At 36.8% G+C, this 27,980-nt stretch overlaps 1 protein-coding gene across 1 annotated transcript in view; it reads right to left on the bottom strand.

Annotated features, from left to right (window-relative positions):
* Positions 1-6,171: 6,171 nt before the first annotated feature.
* The window catches only part of CDC5L (cell division cycle 5 like), a 41,087-nt gene continuing 19,278 nt past the window's right edge, over positions 6,172-27,980 (bottom strand). Inside the window, exons 10-16 of the mRNA XM_061195030.1 lie at positions 26,193-26,355; positions 25,531-25,695; positions 24,221-24,301; positions 22,847-23,089; positions 20,042-20,239; positions 7,319-7,531; positions 6,172-6,546 (exon numbers count right to left, since the gene is read on the bottom strand). Coding sequence (XP_061051013.1) covers positions 6,442-6,546; positions 7,319-7,531; positions 20,042-20,239; positions 22,847-23,089; positions 24,221-24,301; positions 25,531-25,695; positions 26,193-26,355 — 1,168 coding nt within the window. The 3' untranslated portion in view covers positions 6,172-6,441. The remainder of the gene's footprint in view (positions 6,547-7,318; positions 7,532-20,041; positions 20,240-22,846; positions 23,090-24,220; positions 24,302-25,530; positions 25,696-26,192; positions 26,356-27,980) is intronic.

Here is a 27,980-nt window from a genome sequence, read left to right on the forward strand (position 1 = left end):
GGAAACTTGAGCTCTACCAATCAATGTGACCTAACTGGCATTTATAGACCATTACAGCCTGTAGAATACACATTATTTTCAAGTGAACAAGGAGCATTCACCCAAACAGACCATATGGTAGACCATAAAACAAATTTCAATAAATCTAAAAGGACTGAAATCATCCAGAGTATATTCTCAAACCACAATGGAATTAAATTATGAATCAATAACAAAAAAATTAGAACAGTGTTTGGCAGTAGAAATATAATGCAAGCCACACACGTAATTTTAAATTTTCTACTAGCCACATTTTAAAAAGTAAAAACAGGTGAACTAATTCTAATAATGTTTTATTTAACCCACTATATCAAAAATATTCTCATTTCAACATGTAAGCAATATTTAAAAACTGAGATATTTTACATTTTTTCCATACTAAGTCTTCAAAATCCAGAAAGTTACTTAGAGCACAACTCGATTTAAACCAGGCATATCTCAAGTACTCAACAGTCACATGTAGCTAGTGGCTACTAGACAGTGCAACTCTACATAGTAGTTTAACAAATATGTTAGAGCTGGTAATTTTAACACCCATCTATAATAAGTTATTGCATTTTTCCCCCTGAAAGGAAAAAATCTTGCCTTGAGACAGACTTTTGAAATATTTAGACCTATCTTAAAAAATGTTAACACATCAATCATCAAGGTTACCAATTTGTCTTCAGACTTTCACTCCCTTTTTTCACTCACCCACTATCCCAGTGGGCAAAACACTTCCCAATTTTATCCATCGTTCTCAAATTTAGCTACCACTCATTCCATGAATACCTGTTGGCTACTTTGGGGTTCTCCTGTTCTTACGTCTGTCAGATGCCCCATTGCCTCCCTTTTATTTTTCCTGCACAGACACGAAAGCACACAGGTCCTGTGCCTGTTTGTGGTTTATCCCCACCCCCTCATATTTCGGAGTCCATGGGGATAGCTTGTCGTCTAGTTCTTACAAGTGCTGTCCAGGGGTTTTTAGTTGCTACATTTTTATGTAGGGAGTAAGAAAATTCAAAAATCTAAAAGATATTCCAGCCATCACCATCATTCCAGAATTTGATTTTCTAAACATATGCATGTATGACTGATAAAACTAAAAATTTTAAAGAGAAAATATTGTCTGCACTCCCCTCCTTGGCTTTATTTCTGACTCCAAATGTGGAATAAAGGGGACACAAAGAAACGATACTGCCGTGTGATACTAGAGTTGTGACCTATAAACATTCCTCCTTTACCAGTGACACATTATTAGGCGCTCTCAGCAGAAGAGCACTGGAGGGGCACTACAAGTGGAAAGGGCTTCACTCCCGGTTCCGGTGCTTTTCCTTCTTGCTCCTAATGCATCCTTGTCAGCATGTGGCTTTCTTGCCAGCGGGAGGTTCTCTGCCAGCAGCATACTCTCTCCGGAATTTTGCTGGCACCTCATGAAGCACCTTTCCTCCAAGGGTCACAGGCACCCCAGCAAGTGACTTCGTAGCGAGTGTCCCTGACACCCTGCCTGCCACCTTAAACTGTGGCACCTCAGCAAACTTCTCCATCCAGTGGGCCACACCACACTGTCTTCAATGAGACCTGAATATCAGCCTTGGGGGAGGAGAGAAAGGGCTCTTTCAAGTTTGTTCCTTCCTTGGGGACTCTCTCAGTCTACAAGTAGTGGCTGCTCCCTACATCTGCTATTCAGGTATTCTTTAGAGATGTCTGCCCCTCTTAGTGGTTAATCCCCTGCTACCTAGTTAATAATTCTTCATATTGAACCTTCCCTGTTCAAATTACTGGTATTTCTTTCTCCTGAATGGATCCTGAACCTTAAATGATAACACAAATCATTTGTAAAATTTACAAGAGGATGTATTTTTTTTTTTTGAGGATGTGCATTTTCTAAATCACTAAGAAAATTAAAACCAGGAAATTACAGTCCATTTAGGAAATGAGAGAAATCAGTGAGAAAGCATAAAACATAATCACAGAAGACCAAAGTCAGTAATTAACATAAAAGCAAATGGATTAGACTCCCTATTAAAATGCAAAGACCCTCCAAATGGGTTGAAATATAAAATCCAACATGACACACTGTTTAAGAGACAACTAGAAATTATATGAAAATTAAAAATAAGAGGATAGATAATTTATCAAGCAAATACAAACAAAAAAGAGGAGAAATATTCTAATATCAAAAACAGTAAAATTCGAGGCAAAAAGCATAAATAGGAGATAAAGAATAACTTTAGACTAGTAAGTCTTCCTTATGAATTGTACCTAACAGACACAAGTATTTATATACTAAGTAACAGCATCAAAATATACAAAGCAAAAGCTAGACGGACAAGATGAAATTGAGAGAAATAACTATAATAGGAGACTCTAAGACAATACTATTACTCTATGGTAGTTTATTAAAAAAAAAGAAAACAAAAATTGAATTAAAGTGGTTGAATAGATACACATTCACCTCTATCCCACACAAATTGAATAAACTTTCATTTAAAACACCCACAGAACACTCTTAAAAAATGCTAGGCCCCCCAAACCGCAATAAATTCTTAAAAACAGAAACCACATAAGCCATATTTTCTTTCAAGGTAAAAATCCTACAAGTACCAAAAAATGAAAAAAAAAAAAAAAAAAAAAAGGGCAACCACACAGGAATTCTTAAATACTCTTAGTTACTGAACCAAAAACTTAAGACACAAAAATAAACTACTAAAACAAGACACATTAACATAGCTGGGATGTGAACATATTTGAAATTAGAGATAACCAAAAACCTTCAATGTATTCAACTGTATACAAACAAAAAGTATCAGACTCAAAAAGGTACAGGGAAAAAAATCTAGAGCAAACAAAGGAAATAATAAACATAAAATGAGAAAGTAATACATTTTAAAACAAAATCACAATTGATAAATCCACAGTTTTCTTTTTTTTAAGGGAAAAAAAGATACCTTTAGCAAGTCTAATCAAGGGGGAAAAAATGGTAGAACTAAGATAAATTTCTTACAACTTAGAAGTAGCAAGCTTAATAGAAAAGAGACTTTTTTATTCTCTATTAAAATTATACAATGTTAAATTTCAACAAAATGAGAAGTTTTCTGGAAAAGTATAAATTTAGTAAATAATAAACACAAAAGGAGATATACATTTTAAAACAAAAAATTTTAAAGTTACTTAAACTTAAAAAAACATAACATACTAATAGCACAAAAGAAACTGGTAGTTATCAAAAATTTATTTCCTAAAAGGAGTCTGAACTCAAAAGTTTTATAAGCATGGTCCTTCAATTCTTCATGGAACAAATCACTCCCATGCTATAATATAACTGCTATATTAACTGTTATATATAACTACAGAAAAATATATACAGTTATCCTATTCACTTTATAGAGCTAGCAAAACCCCTATGTCAAAACTTGGACGATAGCCCAAAAGACCAAACTCACTCATGTAAAAAAGCAATTTTCCTAAATAAAATATTAGCAAATCAAATTCTATAGTAGCAATAGGGCAGTCACATTTTAGGAGAAATGGATTCCAAAGGACATCCCATATTTCAAAACTAATTTTCCCAGGAAAATAAATGTAAAGATAGAGGATGCATGGTTGGAGAGCGTAAGTCTACAATCACTGTAGTGTATTTTTTTCTTTGAGGCTACTTTTTCTTATCTCACCATTATTTCTAATATTGATAATCTCAAAGAGAGCTCTCACTCATAGTGGTGGTTTCTTTTGGCTCTTTATCACATTTAATTTCTGCCCCAAATTTACTGACACTTGAACGAGCTTTTGAACACTAGTTTGTATACCACCACTGAATGAACGCCTGTAAAAGAATACAATAACGGTGAATGTTAAAACAGCCACCCAAATTGCTCTCAGAGGGTGTTGGTAAAGAACCCCGAGGCATTACAGGACACTGACAAAGAATGGCACATCTGTTTATCAGTTAAAGCTGCACTGCTAAAAGGCAAAATCATGAGCAGTTTACAATTGCAGAGAGACTGCCAGTTTCAAAACGATGAAATTCTTGGTCATTTTTTAGGATACGGGTATGTGCATTACTTCAAATTTCAAAAACAAAGTGACTCTTTATTAATATTATTTGATCGGCTATTTTTAAACCTTGTAACTCAAGTCTACATACAAAGCAAGTAAACTGTAAATCTTTAAAAAAAAATTTTTTTAACTAACTGACCTGATTCCAGGAGTTCAAAGATGGTTTGATGTTGGAAAATCTATTAAAGCATCATCAACAAATCAAATGAAAAAAAAAGAAAAAACCAAAAAATATACGATCATCTCAATGGATACCCAAAAAGTGTATTTGACAAAGTTCCAGAGCCACTTCTAATTCAAATTCTTTAAAATCTAAAAACAGAGGGTATTTCCTTTCTAGATAAAGAATACCTGATTCAAAACAGCCAACCTATAGGTAAAACACTATTGACACACCCATTAAAATGAGAAATAAAACAAGAATGTCCACTATCACCATCATCATTATTTAACATTTCAGCCAACAAAACATGCAATAAAAATTAAACTATTAGAAGAAACATTATCATTAACCATAGATCAAAGTATTTCCTAAAAATACATGTGAAATTACTGAAAAAAGTACTAGAATTAAGTGACTAGATACCTGGAAAACATAAATTTATTTATAAAGACTACAGATGAGACTACAGAATTATTACTGCTCAAATTCTTCCAACCTGTCTCCATCAGGACTGGCTCTATCCTAGTTTGAGTCGCTATTGTTGTTTGCCTGGATTACTGCATCAGGCTCCTACATTAACTGGCTTCCCTACCTTCAGCCTGGTGAGACGTAACAGTATAGCCACAGGATAAATCTGATAGTGTCATTCCTTTGCTAAAATCTTCTCACAGCTTCCCATCATAGTTAGAATAAGACCCAAATTCCTTACGACAGCTTCCTATATGGCCCTATCCAACCAGGACTCATACAAATGCCATTGCTGATGCTCTAATCACACTGTCTTCCTTTCTGCTCCTCAAATACACCGAAGAGGCTTTGTGCTAGTTCTTCACTCTGTCGGCACTGCTCTTCCTTGAACCTCACAAGGATGGCTCCTTCTAAGATGCCAACTACATCTCCTCAGAGAGCTCTTTGATCATCCAACCTACAGCAGCCACCCAGGTACTATCTCTCATCACCCTATTTTAATTCCCTCCACTAAATCTAAAGTTCACGATCTGATACTTTTCCCTGTATGTTTGGTATTCCTCCCACTAATGTCACCTACATGGGAGCAAGAACTTTGTCTTAATAGCTGTTCATCTCCAAAACTTAAATAAGCGCCTGGTGCATAAGAAGAGTCGCTCTTCTTCCCTGAATTTTCATTGTCTATCATTCTCAATAGACTGTAAACTCCACAAAACAGGAACCCTGCCTATTTTAGTCACTGTTCTATCTCCAGGACTCAGACACTGGCTATATAGTCAATAAATATCTGACGAATGAATGAGTCCCTCCATCCCCTCCCTTTAATTCCTAGCAGTCTAAGATTAAGCAAACTTTCTGGCTAGTCCAACATATTACTGGCTTACATTGAACTGTAGCCAACTAACGATTCCATATGAATTGTTATAAAGTTAGATCTTCCCACCTCTATGCATTCCCCAAATTCTATACTTGTGTGACTGCCTTGTTTAGATAAACAAGGAGCTTTAATAAAGTTTGATAGTACTGTTGAAATTAATCTTTAAAATGCCTTCGTCAAAAAAATGTTTACAAGAAAATAACAGGTCAAGAAAAATTAAATCTTTTGAGTCCTAATCCATGAACTGTGTAAGGAGCTGGGCAGAGAAGAGACCTCCCTAAAGTTAAACTGAAAAAAACACTGAGGTATTAAAAAGTTAATCTATCTTGTCAACCTATAGAGAAATGACCATCCTATGCAAAAACAGTCAAAACTAACAAAGCCACAAAAGGATTGCCTCTTAAGGATTTAAATTAAGATACTGGATCGCCATTTTGATCACCCGAGAGTTACTCATTAAATATGACACAGAGTACATATTTGCTGGTTTGTGGGCACTCTAAGTATCTAATTACTTCAAACAAAAGGCTACATTCTCAATTTTTTATATTTTGTTTTTATTCGAGAGTTTACTCCAGGCAGTTTAAAATCAGGCTTTTAAAATTAAAGGCCAAAACTAAAAAAAATCTGCAAATATGACACTTCTAAAAGAATGATCGTCTTAATAATTTAAACCCTAAAATGTCCTGTGGAGTTACAAAGTCTTTATACATAAATGTGTAAGATCGATATCATTTAAAATAAACAACTGAAAAACCACAGATGGTGGGCAAATTTGTCAATGAAGATAAACATCAGTATCAGCCTTCCAGGGTATGAACACCAGCAATTAATTCATCTTGTGAGAGAATATGCTTCAGAATTTGGCCTTTAAAGTCTCTTTCTCCAGCAGCAAATCAGCGTATCTATGCTGAAGTTCCTTTTCTCTTTCCTGTTGTCGTTGAACATCTTCTTTTAGACACTTGAAGAAACAAAACCATTAAATAATTTTTTCATATGTAAGCACACCGAAAATTAAAAATATCTTATGGTACTTTATCATCTTACAAACGGCTGAGTTAAGTCAACACTTTCAAGAGGTAAGTATTCCCCAAAGAGAAACAAAAATAGTAACTACTTCTGCTATAAAACCAGTCCTGTGGCCATTCTTTGATATGGTCATACAACTACCATCTTGTTATAAAACCTCTGCTGCTATCTCAAATAAACAAGCCATTATTGTCCTAACGATACCCACAAATGCACTTAAATAAGCCCTGGCTGCCCTTTATCTGGGCAGGGGCTATCATGCACACTTGGCAAATAAAGTTAAACCAAATCTGGCCAAAGGAACTTGATGCTCTGGGATGACTAGCTACTGATATATTCCCAGCATCCTAAATTACAAAACAGAAAGACACTGGTTTAATGTACCTCAGAGAGCTATATGAATGGGATGCAATTAAGTTTCAGGGGAAAAAATCACAAGGGTTACTTATTCCATTTCACAGTGCATCTATATACAAAACAAAAAATTAGTACAGGAAAAGCCTGTGTATCCAAAACTGGCCTGGTCTATCGACCTACACACAGGCAATTCTAGACTAGAAAGTCAAAAACTTTAGGCTCTCATTGAAAAAAAGCCAGTCAATGTCAACTGCAAAAGATAGCCTGAACAGGAAAGGAAAAGAAGAAAGCCCTGATTATTCTTTGGAGCTCTCTTTCTAAGCAATGCTGCAAGCCAATAACGTTACCTCTAGCCTCCGGGGAATAGCAGAATCTTCATGTTTCTTGAGTTCTTCAAAAGTGCGTAACTCCAAGTAAGCCTGCTCAATTTGGTCCCATAAGTCATTCAACTGTTTCATGAGCCCCATTGCACGAGACTGGTAACCCCCAAGCAAAATTTTCATCTTCTTTTCCATCTTTGCAGCTCTCTTGGCTTCTGTCGTCATGTGACCCCTGTTTATCTGGGGGTCGGGGAAGATCACATCAGCACATATGAGAAAAGCAGGCTAAATAACAGGACTAAAAAGGCACAACTGGTCATCTACTACCTCAAAGCAAAAGTACATTAGATGCAATCTCTATCAAACTACCCATGACATTTTTCACAGAACTAGAACAAATAATCCTAAAATTTATATGGAACCATAAAAGACCCAAAATTGCCAAAGCAACCCTGAGGAAAAAGAACAAAGCAGGAGGCATAGCCCTCTCAGACTTCGGACAATACTACAAAGCTACAGTAATCAAAACAGCATGCGGGCTTCCCCGGTGGCGTAGTGGTTAAGAATCCACCTGCCAATGCAGGGGACATGGGTTCAAGCCCTGATCTGGGAAGATTCCCACATGCCACAGAGCAACTAAGCCTGTGCGCCACAACTACTGAGCCTGAACTCTAGAGCCCACAAGCCACAGCTACTGAAGCCCACGTGCCTAGAGCCCATGCTCCGCAACAAGAGAAACCACCGCAAGGAGAAGCCCGCACACCACAACAAAGAGTAGCCTCCACTCGCAGCAACTAGAGAAAAGCCTGCGTGCAGCAACAAAGACTCAACGCAGCCATAAATAAATAAATAAATAAATAAATAAATAAATAAATAAATAAATAAATAAATAACAGCATGGTATTGGCACAAAAACACACATATGGATCAATGGAACAGAACAGAGAGCCCAGAAATAAACCCACACACTCACGGTCAATTACTCTTTGATAAAGGAGGCAAGAACATACAATGGGGAAAAGATAGTCTCTTCAGCAAGTGGTGTTGGGAAAGTTGGACAGCCGCATGTAAATGAAGTTAGAACACACCCTCACACCATAATAAACTCAAAATGGCTTAAAGACTTAAATATAAGACATGACACCATAAAACTCATAGAAGAGAACATAGGCAAAACATTCTCTGACATAAATTATACCAATGTTTTGTTAGGTCAGTCTCCCAAGGCAATAGAAACAAAGGCAAAAATAAACAAATGGGACCAAATCAAACTTATAAGCTTTTGCTCAGCAAAGGAAACCATAAACAAAACGAAAAGACAACCTACTTGCAAATGATGCGACTGACAAGGGCTTAATTTCCAAAATATACAAACAGCTCATATAACTCAATAACAAAAAAACAAACAACCCAATCAAAACATGGGCAGAAGACCTAAATAGACATTTCTCCAAAAAAGACATAGAGATGGCCAATAGGCACATGAAAAGATGCTCATCATCACTAATTATCAGAGAAATGCAAATCAAAACTCTACCTCACACCGGTCAAAATGGCCATCATTAAAAAGTCTACAAATAACAAATGCTGAAGAGGATGTAGAGAAAAGAGAACCCTCCTACACTGTTGGCGGGAATATAAACTGGTGCAGGCACTATGGAAAACAGTATGGAGATTCTTCAAAAATCTAAAAATAGTTTCCATATGATCCAGCAATCCCACTCATGGGCATATATCTGGACAAAACTATAATTCAAAAAGATGCATGCACCCCTATGTTCACAGCAGCACAATCCACAATAGCTAAGACATGCAAACGACCTAAATGTCCACTGACAGATGAATGGATAAAGAAGATGTGGTACATATACACAATGGAATACTACTCAGCCATAAAAAAGAGTGAAATAATGCCATCTGCAGCAACATGGATGGACTTAGAGATTATCATATTAAGTGAAGTAAGTCAGAAAGAGAAAGACAGATACCATATGAGATCACGTACATATATGTGGAATCTAAAATATGACACAAGTGAACTTACCTACAAAACAGACACACAGACATAGAGAACAGACTTGTGGTTGCCAAGGGTGGGTGGCGGGGGAGGGAGGGATGGACTGCAAGTTTGGGATTAGCAGATGCAAACTATTATATATAGAATGGATAAACAACAATGTCCTACTGTGTATCACAAGGAACTATATTCAGTATCCTATGATAAATCATAATGGGAAAGAAAAAAAATTACATTAGAGTTTCTTATACTTCAACTACCTTAATACAAAATTAGGCTTAAGGGCTTCCCTGGTGGTACAGTGGTTAAGAGTCTGCCTGCCAATGCAGGGGACACGGGTTCGAGCGCTGGTTGGGGAAGATCCCACATGTCGCGGAGCAACTAAGCCCGTGCGCCACAACTACTGAGCCTGCGCTCTAGAGCCCGGGAGCCACAACTACTGAAGCCCATGTGCCACAACTACTGAAGCCCGTGTACCACAACTACTGAAGCTCGTGCGCCTAGAGCTCCGCAACAAGAGAAGCCACCACAATGAGAAGCCCGCGCACCGCAAGGAAGAGTAGCCCCCGCTCACTGCAACTACAGAAAGCCCACGCGCAGCAACAAAGACCCAACACAGCCAAAAATAAATAAATAAATAAATTTTAAAAAAACAAAACAAAACAAAATTAGGCTTAAGAAGGGCTTCTCCTGCACTTGAACAGTTTTACAGGTTAGTCCCAAATAAATTATTCATAATAACATCACCCATGATTCAATCTCAAAGAAGGCTTGAATTTCACAGTATGGGGAAAACTAACCTTTACCTCCAAAAATAACGTTTGCCATCATTAATCTGCAACAACTTTGGGACTGACAGCAATGCATCTTCACCATCTATATCTCAAAAATGCACTTCTATATATTATACATCGAGCACATTTTTAATAACTGAATAATATCCAATCAATGTACCAAAGCTGTGATCAAAACATAACCCCTTCAAAGTACAAAATTACTAGATTATTTTTATAAGGTTATAATCCTAAATTTGGCATAAAACCAAATAAATGAAAGAGAATATCACATTTGGCAACAAAAAAAAAGTTGTAATTTTTGAGGAGCAAAAAGACACCATAAAATTAAGAGAAATGACAGTTTTCCTATTAAATATGTATACTGAGCACAAGTGGGCTGCCTCCTCAGATGAGTCTAAAATTAGGTGAAAAGAATTTAAAATGTATAAACTCAAAAGAGAACTGGAGAGGGACAATTAGCAGAAGGTTTCAACAAAACTCTAGAGCTGATGCAGAAGGGCAGAGAAAGCCCCAGCTTAGAGGGTCCAAGGAGAGACGGCTGAGAAGGGAGGAGATGTGGGATGCAGAATCCCATTAGCATAACGCCTTCTCTAGGTGTACATTCTACGTCCCACAATGTTATCACTTCATCATGACCTGCAAATGGTTGTTTCCAACATACAACACTTAAAATTGTGAGGTCAAAGCCTTAGGGATAATTATTAAATCTGTGCTGATTTCTTTGTGTCTATCTGTTCCTCCCCCACCCCCCTCCAAACTGATTCCATCAAGTGACTTCTATAAGCAATCAAAACTAAGTAGTTTCAGGATAATATATACCCAAATGATACTCTGTAATTCATAATAATGTAACTGAGAGCACCCTGTAACAAGGGAGACAGTGTGACAATTTTTTTCCTGAAATACTCAATGTGGCGGTGGGGGGGAGATAAGCACAAATGGTCCCATGGGAAAATATTGTCAAATACAAAATATTGATAAGAAAGCTGTTCATAGGATGTTTTTTTAAATATTTAGGAACAACATAATCATCAAAAGACATACATAGCTTTCCAAGATAACAACTTTGAAACATGCACTTCAATGCATTACGTCTGATTTAAAAACAAACATGTCAATCTCAATGCCTTTTTTTTTTAGAATATGTAAGAACACCAAGAAACACAGTGTTCCCCAAAATATAAAGTACACTTCTACTAGAAAAGTAGTACTTCATACCTATCCATCTCCAGCTTACTTTACTGAAGTCAAAGTCAAATAAGTCTAGGGCAGAGGGGATGGCAGGGAAGGGACACGTTGCATGTGCACCTTAAGAACATGAGATGGATCTAAAATTCATTTACATAAAGCTCTTTTAAAACAATTCCTATCTTCAGCATTTTATAAAAGTTAATAAGCTTTTATTCCTCTGCAAAGGCACTTGAAGACTAAATCCATGAATAAATAATGTCCTTTATAAAAGAGTCATTTTCCTCTAACAGATAACAAATCAAAGTGAGTTCCACAGCAATGATCTGTCTTCTAAGAGTCAGGAAATACTGGGCCAAGTCAGCAGCACAGTGGAGCGGAGAAGTGAGTCACTCTTTCTACCCAGCACGGCCACCCAGCTGTTTTCAGTTGATGTAGGTTATTTAACCTCTGCATTTCCTTTTCTCCATCAGTAAAATGGCAGTCATTGCTAAAAGTTACTATGAACCCTAAGATAATGTACAGAAAAGCCCTTAGCCACCCAGTAAGTGACATAAAGTTAAGCAGTCACCAAATGTTAGCTCTGATTACAATTATTATAGGTACTACGAGTTTAACCATTTTGCTCTCCTCTCTAACGGACCAAGGGACTATGGATGACACTTTAAAACCCTCCTTTAAATTCCGACTTTAATTTTAAAAATGATGGAGATCCCCTTCCTGGGACTAAAGCAAGGAAAAACAGCTGTTCCTTCTTGTAAGTGAGCAGTTTGCCTCTTGAGGACCACCACACCAAGTAACCGGTACTGGAGCACATTTTTTTAAGCCAATGCTGTTCAACCCCAACTAACCTTCAGAATTAACCGTACAGCTTTTAAAGTCTACCAGTGCTGTAAACCCAGAGACCCTTATTTCAATGGTCTCAGACTACTGTATTTTTAAAGCCCCCAGATGATTCTAATAGGCAATAAGGATGGAGAATCCTGTTTCAGCCACTGTCATTACAGAAGCTAGGTGTCAGCTGTTTTCTTTTAACTAGACCTACCAAAAAGTCCTCATTCCCAATAAAAAGTGAACTAAATCCATAAGTTAGCTGCATCAAGTTCCTTATACTATAATTCAGCATGTTCCAAGAATACCAACATTAGATATTCTAATTACATGTGGATTCGAATACACGTTCCAAAAACCTTAACAGCACAGAATTTCAAATTAATACATACTTTTTAAAATTAGTCATACAAATTATCATTTTTATTGGTTAAGATAATTCAGTTAGCTATACACTGCACTCCATGGAAATCCAATTTCCAATTTGGTATAACAGCATAACACGCTCAGAAAGTGTTTAATTAGTCATCAAAGGCACATTTAGTATGACTGGTACCTTGTATCTGGGAGTTACCTCACCTCACACAGTTGAGTCATTTATTATTCCCAAAACACCAAAGATTTAAAAACTGCAAAGTTGCTAATGCCAACAATTTTATTAATGCCAACAATTTTATTTAATTTAGCTCAAGCTTTATTAACGTCTTCTGGCTCAAATATTGTGCTAAGATTCCAAGCAAATATGGAAATAAATTATACCAAAAAATTAAAGTACAGAAAAAAATCAAATAGCTATATAAGTTAGTATAAAAATATAAAGAAGAAATGGAATCCAGCTTTTAATATTCAATTTTAGCTTACTTATCTTACATCTGCCATCTGATCGTTAAAACGTAAAGGAAGATATCTGCACACAGTACTTTGTAAAATGCTCAACCTATGACTGCTCGATACATTTTAGGAGGAAAATAAACTAACCTATAACGTCTGGCCTTTTCCTAGCCAATAAATCTCAAGCATGAAACGCACATGCATGTATGGAACAGAACCACCTTAAATCAGCCCCAACTCCCCCGCCCCACATTCATACACAGAAACAACATTAAAGACCAACAGAGTATAAAAACTTATTGTTTAAAATATGCAGAATTGAGAAGAACCAGACTCAGGTTTAATCAGATTAATATTTCTAAGCCCTTTTAAAAACTACAATTAAGCATTAGCAACTGCCCTGCAGGACAACTTATTTTGAACAAAACAGTATTGGCTTAAGGAGCTTGCACTGCCTCTTACAGCTGATTTACCAAAAGTTCTTCCAAAAAATGATTTTCAAACCACTGCCATTTATAGCTGATTTACCAAAAGTTGTCAAAATCATTTTTTTCAAATCCTTAACTGCACTTAGAGATATACTTTAAAGTCTTCTTAAAACATCTAACAAAGTTAGTAATGGAATTAGGATTAAATACTTTGTTCACGTGTCACCAGACAAGCCTCCCAAATATGATTATAATGGAAGTTTGTGCTTAAATATGTATCAGCACAAAATTTCTAATAATCTTAAATGAAGTTCACTATAACTATTAGGATTTTAAAGCAGGGCAACACTTGATATAATTAAAGCTGGCTACATCCAAAATGAAAGCATAAAGTTCAAGAGGAGATGAATGAGAATATATCTAATACAAATGTGTAGGGGGACCAAGCTGACGAATTTCATGCATCATAATTCTGTTTTACGATATGATGTCTGGAATTTGTTTCAAACAGTGGGAGAGGGAGAATAACATGAAATAAGAGTGGCTGTCATAGCTGGGTGATAACACGTGAGGACTCATTACACTAGTCGACTTTGGCTTGTATTTGAAAATTCCCATAATAAAAGGTTTTTTAAAATTCAAATTCAATATCTACTCTAAAGGATAACTATTTTGTTAAGACCATACACCACAAACCATGAAACATCAGTACAATGAAACATAATGGAGACATTAAAATTTATGTCAACTACTTCAACATACCAAAATGTACATATGAAATGTTAAAATCCACAATTATGTAAAATTCATTTATATTAAACAAAATCTGAGCCTTTAAGTATTACTCAAACCTCTCTCCTAAAATTGACCCATGTCTCATATTTCAGACATTCATCAAAATTCAGAGAACAAAAAACTTACCCAGCCTGTTATTCAAGGTGAATAACTTGATAAATATCAATTTAATCTAATTTAGCTAACACTAAGAATGATATGAACCTAAGAAACATGGGAGAGAACTCCTATTCACTAAAACTTGCCAACTGCCAGGCACACAGTATCTCATTTAATCTTACATTATCTCAAACTCTCACTTCCATGAGACTAAAAAACTATTACACACCCAAATTTTACAGGTAAGAAAATTTGAGACCCAGAGAGGTTAAGTAACTTGCTCTAGGCCACAGAGTCACTAAGAGATGAAGCTATGCAGTTGTGTCCCACTTGCAAGTCCAACACATTAGGCTACACCACAGCTAATAAACCAGATGTCCTCCCTGCCTCAGCCCCTGAAATGCAAACATGCCTGAAGAAAGTCAAGCTGTGGGGCTAAATGGCTTAATGTCACCAGACAGTTCACTGGAAAACAAATTATTCTAGACACACATAAACAAGATCTCAATTAATGAATTTGCCCATTGTTCCTTCCCTGATTTAGACATTAACCTGTACGTAGGCCACTTATAAGAATTTTGTTTGACACTGGAGAAAAGCATTTCCCCTGCTTATATTTTTTAATTCCTAATTCTTTTATTCTTAACAAGCTATAAAACTACAGGAAAACAAACATCTCAGAAATTTTTATGGGCAAAAAAGGTTATTTAACAACTTTTTAAGAAGTTGGGCAGAATGTAACTAGAATAATTATTTACAGATTTCACCAAAGCTAATCCTTTGCAACAGACTTTAAAAAGAGAGCAAGTGATTTTTTTTTTTGAATGATACTTACAATATTATACTATTAAATGATCCCAATTTAGTTTTAAAGGCCTTCCTCCTTTCACCCACACATAGATATGTGTAGATGCTCATATATTCATCTTTTTCTATCATATTTAATCTTATACATACACACACCGCAAGATGTTTAAGGTGATTACATTTGAATCGTAGGCTTTTCTCTTTATTTTTTTTTTTATTTAAAATTTTCTACAAAGTACAGGTATTATTTTTAGAAAAAAAAAAAAGCCTACAAATGTTATTTTTTAAATGCATAGAAGAGAAACTGTCTAAAAAAGACTGGCCAGAGACCAATGGAAAACTGATGGTCCCCAGGAGATGAATCAGTGGAACCATAAGTGTTTCCTCGGGTCATTACAAAAGGGGGCTGTATGGGACTTATAAAAGTGTAATTGTTACTTTCAAACTCACTAAGTTTGTTAAGGTTACTAAGCTTAAGTAATTCCAAAGTAAACACATAATCCTTGGGTCTCCAATACTGTCTTCAGTTAAAGTCTGTTACACTGAGGTTCAGAAACATTAAGAGCATCCCTTACTGAAATTCTTGCTTGGGGACCCAGAATATAACCTTATACCACTAGAAAAAGAGGTTTCAGGATACCTAAAATAAATATAGTTAATGGCAGCTCCACTTCCTAGTCCATCATTCCACAATATGATCCTATAGCAGTAAAGATGTGGTTCAGCCACCGAAATGTTTGCAAACAAGAGACCATGAGTGACTCTCCTTTAATCTCTATACTGTTCACTAGCATTAAGTTTTAGCAGTGAACCATCTCTATATTGATGAGATGCAGGTCCAATTTAGTGATTATTGTCAGCATCTATCAGTTAGCAACCATCAGATTGCATCCCTGCAAAGCAAGCTAAGCAATAAGGCAAAACCTTACTAAACACATCTCCAAGAACAGTAATGTACCAATAAAGCAATGCCGAGAGCATTTTACATTTGCGTAAGTTAGGAAATGAAACTCATAAACTGCACGAAACAAATTCAACTCGACGTTGAGGCATAAAAAAAGCAACACAGTTTTATCATAGGAGATCTCTGGTCCAGCTCCCAGAGTTCTTGCTAGAAACAACCAAGAAATCTGTTAATGCCTTTAAGGGTCATGGCAGAGAGCAGAACTTAAGAATGAGAGCATTCCAGAGTACTGGGGACTTGTCTCCTGCCACCGCATGCCACCCCACACACACCCACTCACCCACAAGGGAACATAAGCGCAAACCTGCTGAGATACAACATACAATCCCTCCACCCCGAACTGCCCACCAACTTAATCCCTACCCTAAGTTTTCACTCTTTAAAGTATTAAGGGAATTTTTTTCCTGTGTAAAAATATCTAACTTTATAATGAAAATCACTGAGAAAATGAGATCCATTGTGCAGCCAATTTTGCTGAAATATAACCATTCAGTAAAGTCAGGGGTCCCCAAAAGAGTTCTACAAATACACTGAGAAGGATTTTAAATGTGTTATCTGTGTTCTTTAAGTTACTTTATTTCCAAGAAGTCAATGTTACATAGTATTTCTTGACTAAATTGACTGTACCAGTAAAATACAGGGAGAAGTATTACCCCTGGACCTAGTTTCCACCTCTAAGGAAAGCCTTTCCAGTTTTACAGCTAACATGACAAAATCTACTTTTCAGCCAAACTTCCTCAACACAGCAGTTTAGATACTATTTCAAATACTATTAAATTTAATGGCAGGCCTAAATTCAGACTTTTCATTTCACTTTTGCACCTACTGGAAATTATTTCACTCAAAATAATTATGTCTTCAGACAATTTCCTATTTCCACTTAAAGTGGAAACAAATTAGAACACTTCAAATTCTATTTGCACTTCCCAAATACAGTAATGACTCATTTATCTGGCATCGGAAAATGAGGTTCTTCTCCATTTATCTGGAAAACCCTTAACGTGAAGTCCACAAGAGCAAAGAGCTCATCTGCCTCGTTCCCTGCTATATCCCCAGGGCCAAGTACAGGGGCTGGCACAGAGTAGATGCTCAGTAACATTCACTAAATGTGTGATTAAATAAAGTACTAAAGCTTTTTACTTTTAACCTCTTGATGAAAATTTTTCTACAGTTATAGCCATCCCTCTTTTTCTGTTTTTTAAAAACGTAACACTGAACAGAAGTTAAGCTTTTCTTATTAACTGCGGTATCACTATAAAGAGCAATCACTCTACCCCCCTACCATATACCCATAACACCCTCAAAGCTATTCAAATAACAGGGCTTTTTGCCGCCATATTTAAATGGCCTCAACATGCTATGTTTTTATAACTTTTCCTTTTCTGATATCAGGTGTCATTTCTGTTTGCAGCTGCTGCCTTATTTTACACACGAATGTCTGGTAAGGTCCTGAAATTAATTCTACCTCCTAAGCAGAATAAAATACATGGACTTGGTTACAATTCAGAAGTCTTTCCCACTTACTTCTGACCTGCAACTACACTGATTCTATTTATTTAACAGATTCCTTGTACCACCCACAACATTCTACATAAAATCTGAGATGGTTCTACTAGTTTTAAATGAGTATCTTAAGGATTTTCGGTTAAGTTCTAAGTTTCAAATATTAATCAGGAGTAATGGCTCGAAGACTAGCTCCAATATAAACCTGGGGGCATATTTTTTTAATCCATTTAGGAGACGCCAACCACGACAAAGCTGGATTTCATCTTGCTTGATACACTGTGATAGGGCCATAATTTAGATTCACTGTTCCAGAGTTCATGGCAGCAAAACTCAAACACACTGGCAGCCATGGTGTACTGTGCTTGCACAGCAAGGCATATCTCCCTGAACCTAAGAGTGGAAGGATAATTTAAGTACAGCCTTTAGTTTATATAATACAACTGGAGTTCCTTCCCCACAACAAACTTTGAATAATGTTTATAATTTAGCAATCAACTGAAATGATGAAAGAATTACAATTGAAATAAAATATTTATGTATTTCAAACCAGGAGAATTGTGTCTTCAAAAACTAAAATAAGCTAAGACAAACTTAGTTCTGAATTAGGGAATGAATACAAATAAAATGGGGGACTTGTTTATTTGGGTTTTTGAATCTCTTTTCTTCTTTTTAAAGATTTAATGAACTTTCATTTGAAATAAGCATAGTTTACTAAATTAAAGGATTTGATTATGTGTACTTTAAAAGTAACTAGTTGGGTAAACATTAAAGCAAGTTATCCAGGAGTCAAGAAAAGAAAAATTACTTCAGACTGTTTTATGAATATTCTTCCAAAATCACCAATCCTTCAGCAAAAATAGTTCAACGGAAGATTTCAGTTCCTGGTACTGAACTGAACAAAGAGAACCACATGTTTTTAATGGTTGCTTATAAACGACCCAAATAAATCTCCAAAAGAACAGCAGTGGTTCTCTCTGTATTTTTCCCTTCAAAACTCACAAGACCAATTCAACATAGAAATAAAAATTACTGTACTTTATGGCACCACTCACTTTGTGACACATTTATTTGCTGTCATGAAAGTTAGTGCCTCAACAAAGTAAATGAGATTTAGGGAAAAACTTTTTTTTATATTTTAAACAGCACAAAATGTCCTTACCACTTGAGGAAGAAAGAGTTTACCCACCTCAAATGAGATTTTCAAACTAAGTGAGAGACCTAAGTATTTATGTGTAAGTGTTACAGGAAGCTTTCCAAATAGCTTTCCAATCAATTATGATGCTGACCTTAGATCAGAATTACACTGCTAACTACCACTTTTAAGAAATGAAGCCTACATAACAGAAAATATAACTTAAATTTAACCACTGATGTTTTTTTTACTTTCCCTGACTTTGTGAATTAAAACACAGAGCAACAGCACACCCTGCTGGAAGTTAGTAACACAGCTAGAGTAACCAGCAGCACTGGATTGCTAAAATTTCACCCCAGATGAGAATTACTTCAGAAAGTCTGATTTCCCACTAAATGATAAAAGATGTGCACAGGCATTACCATTAGTGTCTACACATGTGACCTTAAAGGTAAAATCAAAAATGTTAATTTTAATAGGATATCGCTTTTTCCAGTTCATTTCCCTAGCCCCACACAGCCCCAAACACCCCTAAGTGATTTTACTATTTTTTTATTTTAACCCCAAATAAAAATATTTCCAAATCTACTTTCTGCAGAGAAATTGGTAATCACATAAGCGGAATTCGAGGCCACTCTGATTGCCTGAAGCACCTCTTTCTCCTTCCCATCCCAAGATATCCTGGCCTCAGAAACATCCCTGAAGACCACCATTAAGAATTCACAAGGCAGCCTAGCGGTCTGCGAACCACAATTTACATACCATTGGCAAAATGCATACACAGATTCTGGAATTCAAAACATGCAGACTATATTAAGAAACCACATGCCATGAAACTCCCATCTAGTATGTTTCAACATTTTCATAGACATGAAAAATCACGGAAGCCATTGTCTGGATAATCCAGCTCAGTGCTCTCTCCGTAACAAACTGACAGGAATCCGAGGATGAGCAGAAAGGTACCAAAGTTCTGTAAGTGTGCCCTTCTGGCTACAGAAAGAAAGCTCCCTGGTACACTGAGATCCCCCCTGGAGAGAACTGCATTGCTCTTCTAGCACTGCTCTACACTCTTCTGAGTGACCAGTGTTCACTTCTTGGCTCTTTGCCCCCACATCTAAAAGGTTCTGATTGACCTGTGGTCAACTTGGAGGGCACTCTTCATCACCAAGGCCAGCAGTTCTGAAAAACCAATGAAGAAGGCCAAGGAAGATCAAACACTTCAGTGTAGTTTTTCCTCAAGAAATTCGAAAACAATTACCTTAGATCTATTTTTCTGAAGTTGTCTCCAGTGGTATTATCTGGTTCATTATTTCAATCAAAGTACATTTAAATTAGAATTTTAAAAGGATACCAACCTCAAGCCTCTTTTCCAGTGACTCAATTCTGTCCTTTTTGCTAGCTAGGTTGGCCCGTGTGTAGCGGCTCTGCCCAGGAAGATATAAAACTTGACTGTAGCATTCTTCCCACACCTGGTTATAAGCTTCACTTGAGAGTTCTCCGTGGCTCATACCTTGTTTTACCACTTCCATCTCCTGTACCAGAACATCCTGGGCCTGTTCACAATAATAGCAACAATAAGCTTGAGTACTAGAGATACTTGCCATCAACAGAAAGCTTTAAAAGACTAGTTTTTACTCCTCTGGGCAAAGACAATGAGCTCTGGTTAACTGTTTTTTTGGAAGGGGGTTATAATACCTAAGCAAAATGAATTAAGAAGCCTAGAAGTCAATGCAGGTTGATCTGAAAAGCCAAGCATCCATTATCATCCCTGATAATGTAAACGTCCTTTGCCTTCACTCATTATAATAGCAGCTACCATTTCTCAGATACCTACCTATGTGCCAGGAACTGAATTAAGAAGTTTTACCTACTTTATGTCCAAACAGCACACCACCCTTACAAAGCAGTCAATGTTAACCTCACTTTAAAGTTGATGAAACTAAGGCTTAGCGAGGTTAAACCACTTGTTCAAAAATACAAAACTAGTAAGCGGACAAGGCAAGGTCACACCCAAGCCAATGCTTGGGCACCAACGCGTGCGGGTGCTCCTCCCACTCTACCATCCCCCGCTATACTCTGGACTTCCCAGTATGGTGAAGGGGAAGTAGGCGTTTTTTTGACACCTGCCTTTTTTCTCATCTGAAAGAATGCCCCTGCCATTGCCAGAGAATAAGACTGGAGGCACAAATCAAATAATGATGGGTCATAGACCAGCTTCTGTTCACTAGAAAAGATACGGTTTAAGATGACAGAATGAGGATGGAGTTGGACAAGCCTGGGCTCCAATCACAGATTTAGCATTTAAGTAGCTATCTGAACTTGCTGAACTTCTGTGAGCCCATTTCTCATCTGTAGAGTGGAGATAATACCTAACATGTTTGTTATGAGAATTAAGTGATACAGTATACACAAAGAGCCAGCCCAACACCAGACACACAGACTCCATGAACATACCACATGAACTTTTTCCAGCCCTTTGCTTCATGGCTCATGAAAAACTGACAATTACTTTTTGTGCTTTATAGAAAGCTTTCAATCACTCCAGGAACATCAGAAAATAAACACAGGCCAAAATACATAAAGTCAAGATAAATAACCAGCATATGAAAAAATTTAAACAAAAAAATGGAAAATCAAGTCTCTAGAAGATAAAGAATGGATACTTTTAAACAATACCTCTTAGGGGAAATAATGGAAACAAACCAATTTTAACACACTTAACGAAAATCGGGCACTGTATCATCAGAGAAATGGTATTTCACTCTGAAACTGTACACAGTAAAAATTTACAAATTCAGCTCTTATAATAATTAGGAGAGAGTACAGCTAAGTTCTATTTAAACCATCCCTAAAGAATCTGCTAAGTAAATAGCTGCTTCAAATTCTTCGGAACAAAGGGGACTATAAATAGATAAATAAAATATGGGAGGATGTTTAAACTACTGTGTAATCATTTCAAATAATTCCAAGGCACTACTTACATTATTATCAAAAAATTTATTAGAATTTGTCCCTTATAGAATCGCTATTAGCAACAACGTGATCTTTATTTCAGGTTTCCATATATACAATAAATTTAGGAAAATTTATTTCCTAAATTCCATCTTCCCCTCATATTTTCACTCTAAAAAGAGGAAACTGTTCAAGCATCAAGTTCATTGTCTAATTCTCACCCGGTTCGGTGACTGAATGTGCCTGCCAAAGCGCAGGCACTCAACAGAGGACAGCTTCCATGGCACTTACTAAAAGGCAGCAAGTCAAAATTACTCATGAATCAGGGGCAAACACAAATCTAAACGCTCCTTCCTTTCTCTATTTTCTTTTTAAAAGTCCTATAATAAACATGTATCACGTATGCAATAAGAAAAAGAGAAAGTAAGAAAAAGAGAGGAGAGAGGGAAAGTGCAGGAGAGAAGACAGACAAAGGAACCTTACTGGTTTTCTCCCAAGTTAGCCCATTCTAATGGATGGGTCCATCACTGCCCCTCAGGGCGAAAGACTAAAGAAAAAAGACTTTTAAGCTAATGACCACTCTGCTTCCAACCATGAAACTAACTCTATTATCTTATGCCACTGTACAGATTTCTAGTCACAATCACAGCTGTTTGCTCTGTCAAAGCAGAAAGAATAAAATGCATATGGAGGAAGAGGCAGGACAGACTTTAGACAAAACATTTCTTTACTTCCTTATCCAAAAGGGTAGGGGGAAATCATGTCAGGGGAATGAATTCAGTGAATATTTCCTTTCTGTGAATAGGTGAAAGATTTAATCTGTAAATATTTTTAATATATTCTTGTTTCTTCATAGTATTCTAAATAAGTGAGGTTTAAGTATTAAAGGCATTCCACCCTATTCAGAGACAGCAGAGTTAAACACAGAAAATAGCAACTGTAGCAACTATCAATCAGGCATACACCCATGAGACAAGAACACCCTGCCATCAAAGCCAGTGTTTATCTGATAAAGGCCTGCCACTGAACATGGGAAGGGGTGGGGGGGTGGTATGTCCTTTGCATAACACTTAATATGAATATTTATCTCTTAACCATATATTTCAGTTGCTTATGAACATCAATAAGGGAAAATATGTTAATGTTTGTCCATGATACATGGTATCTAACAAATACTTAAATCTTGAGACAGAAATATTCAATGATACCTTTTTCAGCTCTTCTTTGGAAAACTTTTCATAAGTGTTATGTTCCAGATAGGAAATGTGCTCTGCATTATTGGTACCAAATCCTACAGTTTTTCCTTTTTTATTTCCAGATGGTTCATAAGGGTGATGTAGAAGGTCATAATGAAGCATTGTGATCATTTCTTTTTTGATTAGTTCTTCACTTTTCTGTAAATCTGTCAGAGGTGGTTCTACATTTAAGGGTCTTAGAATAGTTTCATTTACCTAAAATTTTAAAACAAGTACAATTATTAAACATGTCACTGCAACATACTAACGTTATTAGTTCTACTAGCATGAATTAAATACAGGCACACCATATTTTACTGGGCTTCACTTTACTGTGATTTGCAGGTAGTGTGTTTTTTTACAAACTGAAAGTCTGTGGCAACCCTGCGTTGAGCAAGTCTACTGGCACCATTCTTCCAACAGCATTTGCTCATTTTGTGTCTGTGTCACATTTTGGTAATTCTTGCAATATTTCAAACTTTTTCATTACTATTCTATTTGTTATGGTGAGCTGTGATCTTTAATGTTACTACTGGAAAAAGATTACGACTCAGGCTCAGAAACTTAGATGATAATTAGCGTTTTTTAGCTATCAAGTAGTTTTTAATTAAGTTACGTACTTTTTTTTTTAGACATACTACTACTACACACTTAAAAGACTACAGTTTAGTGTAAACATAACTTTTACATGCACAAGGAAACCAAACAATTCGTGTGACTCGCTTTATTGCCTGACATTCTCTTTACTACAGTGGCCTGGAACCAAACCTGCAATATCTCCGATGTATGCCTAAAGCAGTTTTACATTTTCAAAAGAAATTATTTTCTTTTTTTCTTCAGAATTCTTATTTGGGGACTTCCCTGGTGGCTCAGTGGTTAAGAATCCACTTAAGGGACACGGGTTTGAGCCCTGGTCCAGGAAGATCCCACAGGCCACAGAGCAACTAAGCCCATGCACCACAACTCCTGAGCCTGTGCTCTAGAGCCTGCAAGCCACAACTACTGAAGCCCGTGCACCTAGAGCCCGTGCTCCGCAACAAGAGAAGCCACCACAATGAGAAGCCGGCGCAGCACAACGAAGAGTAGCCCCCGCTAGCTGCAGCTAGAAAAAGCCCGCGTGCAGCAGCGAAGACCCAATGCAGCCAATCAATCAATCAATCATCAATCAATTTATTTTTAAAATTCGTATTTGTACCAGTGAAGCATTTCAAAGATTGGATCTGGGAACTGCTTTACTATATTCCAGAAAGTAGATGAAATGTCATTTTATAGACTTTATAATATAAAAAACATCAATCACATAAAAAGAAACTTAAAACTTCCTAAGCCAGAAATTCTAATACTTACTTCTGATGGTCTTGGCAGATCTTTCTGGACAGCTTTGTGCATTCGTTTCATTTCCTTTACACGCTCTGCATCTCGTATGGCCTAAAAAATTATTTTAAAAACCATTTTTGCAGCTATACAGTATTTGACACATTTCAGTAAAGCTGAAAACACTTTAGTCTGTAAGAATGTGTATGTTCAAGAGCTAAAGCTGTAGGAATCTGTGTTAAGTTTGTAGAAAGGCAATATAAGGCCACTAAAATTAATCAGCCTATTCATTCTCCTGTTACAGTAGAAACTAAGAACTTCCAACGTCTACCAGGAGCATTCTCCAGATTTACATGGCTCCCTCCATCAGATAATCATTCTTTTCTTGCCTAAATCAAATCCTAAATGTAGAGGGGATGCTTCCAATTATCCCTCCTGCAACACAACCTTTCCCTTCCACCTCAAAAGCTACTGATTTTTAATTTAAAAAGCCAGCCAATGAATGTGTTGTTTCCTGATTCTTAAATTATGAATAATGTGGGTTAACACATTAGAACTGCAAACCAGTTCTGAGAGTAAATGTAACTCAAAATAGCTAAGAGAACTAAACACATAAAGTATTATCATCTATTCCCCACCAAAAAGCACATTCATGTGGTTTCCCTCTAAAACGATTTCCATTGATGCCATTCTCAATCCAACCCCGGGAAATTATTCAGTTTCTAAAACCATCCTGAAATGGGCTGCAGCAAGAATGCCTGAAGTGGGTCACATGATCTCAGTTTTGGTTCAAGTTTCACCAGTTTCCAGCCACAAGACCTGAGAAAGTTAACTTAATTCACCTGAGCCTGTTTCCTCATTTCTAAAATGAAGCTGACACCTACCCTACTTACATCACCTGGTTGTTATGCACAAATGAGAAAGTAATTAACTAGAAAATATATTAGTACAAGGTGTTACTAATTTTATTCTGACGCATGCTACATATCCAAAGCCACATTTTTTATTAGTTTACACTGACGAAAAACCATTTACTCAACCAATCCAAGATGTACTTGTTTTTAAGACTGATAATAACATCTTTTCTTGGCTAGAGTGAAAGCAATGTCTAAAAGACTATTTATATGTATTTTAAAGAAGCATAATGAATTTGACAGGATATTTAAATGGCTATCCATATAATTATACATTTTAAGAATACCTATCAAGATATTCTAAGTATATTATGAACTATATGAGTGAATATTATTAATGATGTAAGTAATTTTCTTCAGTGTAAGTTTTTTTAATACTGAAAGAACTTTTAAGTAGAGATCTTGAGACATGTAACAGTCATCACCCACCTGCTTCCGTGCATCCACATCAGCAGCATCTTCAATGTAAGTATCATCTATTTCACGGTCTTCCAGTTCCTTCTCGGCATTTTCTGGTAGAACAATTTCAAAGTCATTCTTAGGGGCAGGAAGGCCCAACAACCCTAAACGGAGGTGTTCACGAGATTCTCTTTCCTGTAGAAAAAAATTGGTCCTTCTCAATTCATACACATTAAAATACGCAACTAATATTGTGTAAGAGTTTCTAAAAAGTAATTAGCCTAATTTTAATTCTAGAAAAATGACCCCTAACTTCAGAGTTGAAACAAGATTTTGTTTAATTTCTATCTCCATTTCTTCCCTACCTTAAGACCAACCATAGGGCTTCCCTGGTGGCGCAGTGGTTGAGAATCTGCCTGCCAATGCAGGGAACACGGGTTCGAGCCCTGGTCTAGGAAGATCCCACATGCCACGGAGCAACTAGGCACGTGAGCCACAACTACTAAGCCTGCGCTCCGCAACAGGAGAGGCCGCGATGGTGAGAGGCCCGCACACCGCGATGAAGAGTGGCCCCCACTTGCCACAACTAGAGAAAGCCCTCGCACAGAAACGAAGACCCAACACAGCCAAAACTAAATAATAAATAAATAATTAAAAAAAAAAAAAGATACTAAAAGGGAATTGACATGTACCATCTGCTTCACATAAGAAGGATCACTGTAATCTGCCATTCCATCCTCGGGATTAATGTTTAACTTGTCTCGAAGAGGCGTTCTACCCGGGGTGGAGTTAATAACTGGTTTGGGAGTTGTCCCACTCCGGGGAGTCAGCCCTTCAGATCCATGAGAAGGAGTTCTAGAAAGACAGAAATTCCAATTAATGAAAGTGCCAATTTTATTTGGATCGTGCTTTCAAATGTTTTTCACATAAATTATTTTACAAGGAAAACAGAAAAGAAATAAAGATTCCAGAAATTCCATCTCCCTACCTGGTTTTTAGTTAGACCTCTAGGTTAAAATAAAGGTTTGGTTCAGCTAACTCAGTATTTACACACAGTATATTTATTCTAATGACTTCAAATAAAGTCATTACATCTGATATTTTCTTACCTTATTAATAACTAGGTCCACCAAACATTTTTCAACCTTTTTTTAATAAATGTATTTTTTTTATTTATTTATTTTTGGTTGCATTGGGTCTTCGTTGCTGTGCGCGAGCTTTCTCTAGTTGCGGTGGCTTCTCTTGTAGAGCACGGGCTCTAGGCACGCAGGCTTCAGTAGTTCTGGCACGTGGGCTCAGTAGTTGTGGCCCGCGGGCTCTAGAGCGCAGGCTCAGTAGTTGTGGCGCACGGGCTTAGTTGCTCCGCAGCTTGTGGGATCTTCCTGGACCAGGGATCGAATCCATGCCCCCTGCACTGGCAGGCGGATTCTTAACCACTGTGCCACCAGGGAAGTCCCACAACCTTTTCTCGACACATCAAGGTGTCTGAGAACACACAGTGGGCAGAGAGGTTGGCCACCACAATCAAGATCCCAAATGACTCCTTTTGAGTTCAGTATCTTCAACTTATCACTTGTCTCCTCCCTGCCTGTAGCTGTTGGCTATCACATCATCATCATCATAGATGTGCATACTTGAAATACTTCCTCCCTCTACATTTTGTTTGGAAACCAAACACCAGGCTTTTAGAATCACATCTAAATATGAATAGCTCTGAGTTAGGTCTAAGAAACTCTCTTAGGAATAAAAGCCATAGACTTTGCACCTTATAGTTTAATTGTTCAAAGCCTTTTTTTTTTTTTTTTTGGTTGATTACTTCCTGTATCTTGGCTGTGTTCCAGACAGGTGGTGCTGCCAGAGAGCTGTTCCCAGAGGTGAGGTGAAGTGTTACCATATAAGACATGGTCCCTGCCCACAATGAGCTTACAATCTAGTTGAGAAATGAGACACCCACGGGGAAAGAGGGATTAGGCTCTCTTGCAAGCCTTGCAATTAAATATTATATAAGATTTTGGATGCCAATGTTTTTTGATCCTGCTGTCATGTGCAATTGTAACAGTCTTCATATACTTAACAACCAGTAGGAGGACATATTTTAAAATTAAAAGTAAACCCTAAATATTTCTAACCTTAAAAGCTCAAATTCCATTTTAATACAAATTGCTTCTATAATGTTTGTATCTTAAAAATTCTTCTTTAAAAACAGTAGCTTAAAACAAAAGAAGTATAAACCAATACTGAACTCTGAACTCTAGTTAATGATATACACAACGAGGAAGTGTTCAGGGTGAAATGGACTAATACCTGTAACTTACTTGGAAATGTATTAAAAATAAGATAGATTGATGGACGGATATGTGATTAAAGCAAACACTGTAAAATATTAACTGGAGAATTGGGTGGTGAGTATATGGATGCTTGCTTTACCATTCTTTCAACCTCTCTGAATGTTAGAAATTTTCATAATAAAATGTTGGGGG

This window comes from Eubalaena glacialis, chromosome 7, assembly GCF_028564815.1.
Source record: "Eubalaena glacialis isolate mEubGla1 chromosome 7, mEubGla1.1.hap2.+ XY, whole genome shotgun sequence".
Classification (NCBI taxonomy): domain Eukaryota; kingdom Metazoa; phylum Chordata; class Mammalia; order Artiodactyla; family Balaenidae; genus Eubalaena; species Eubalaena glacialis.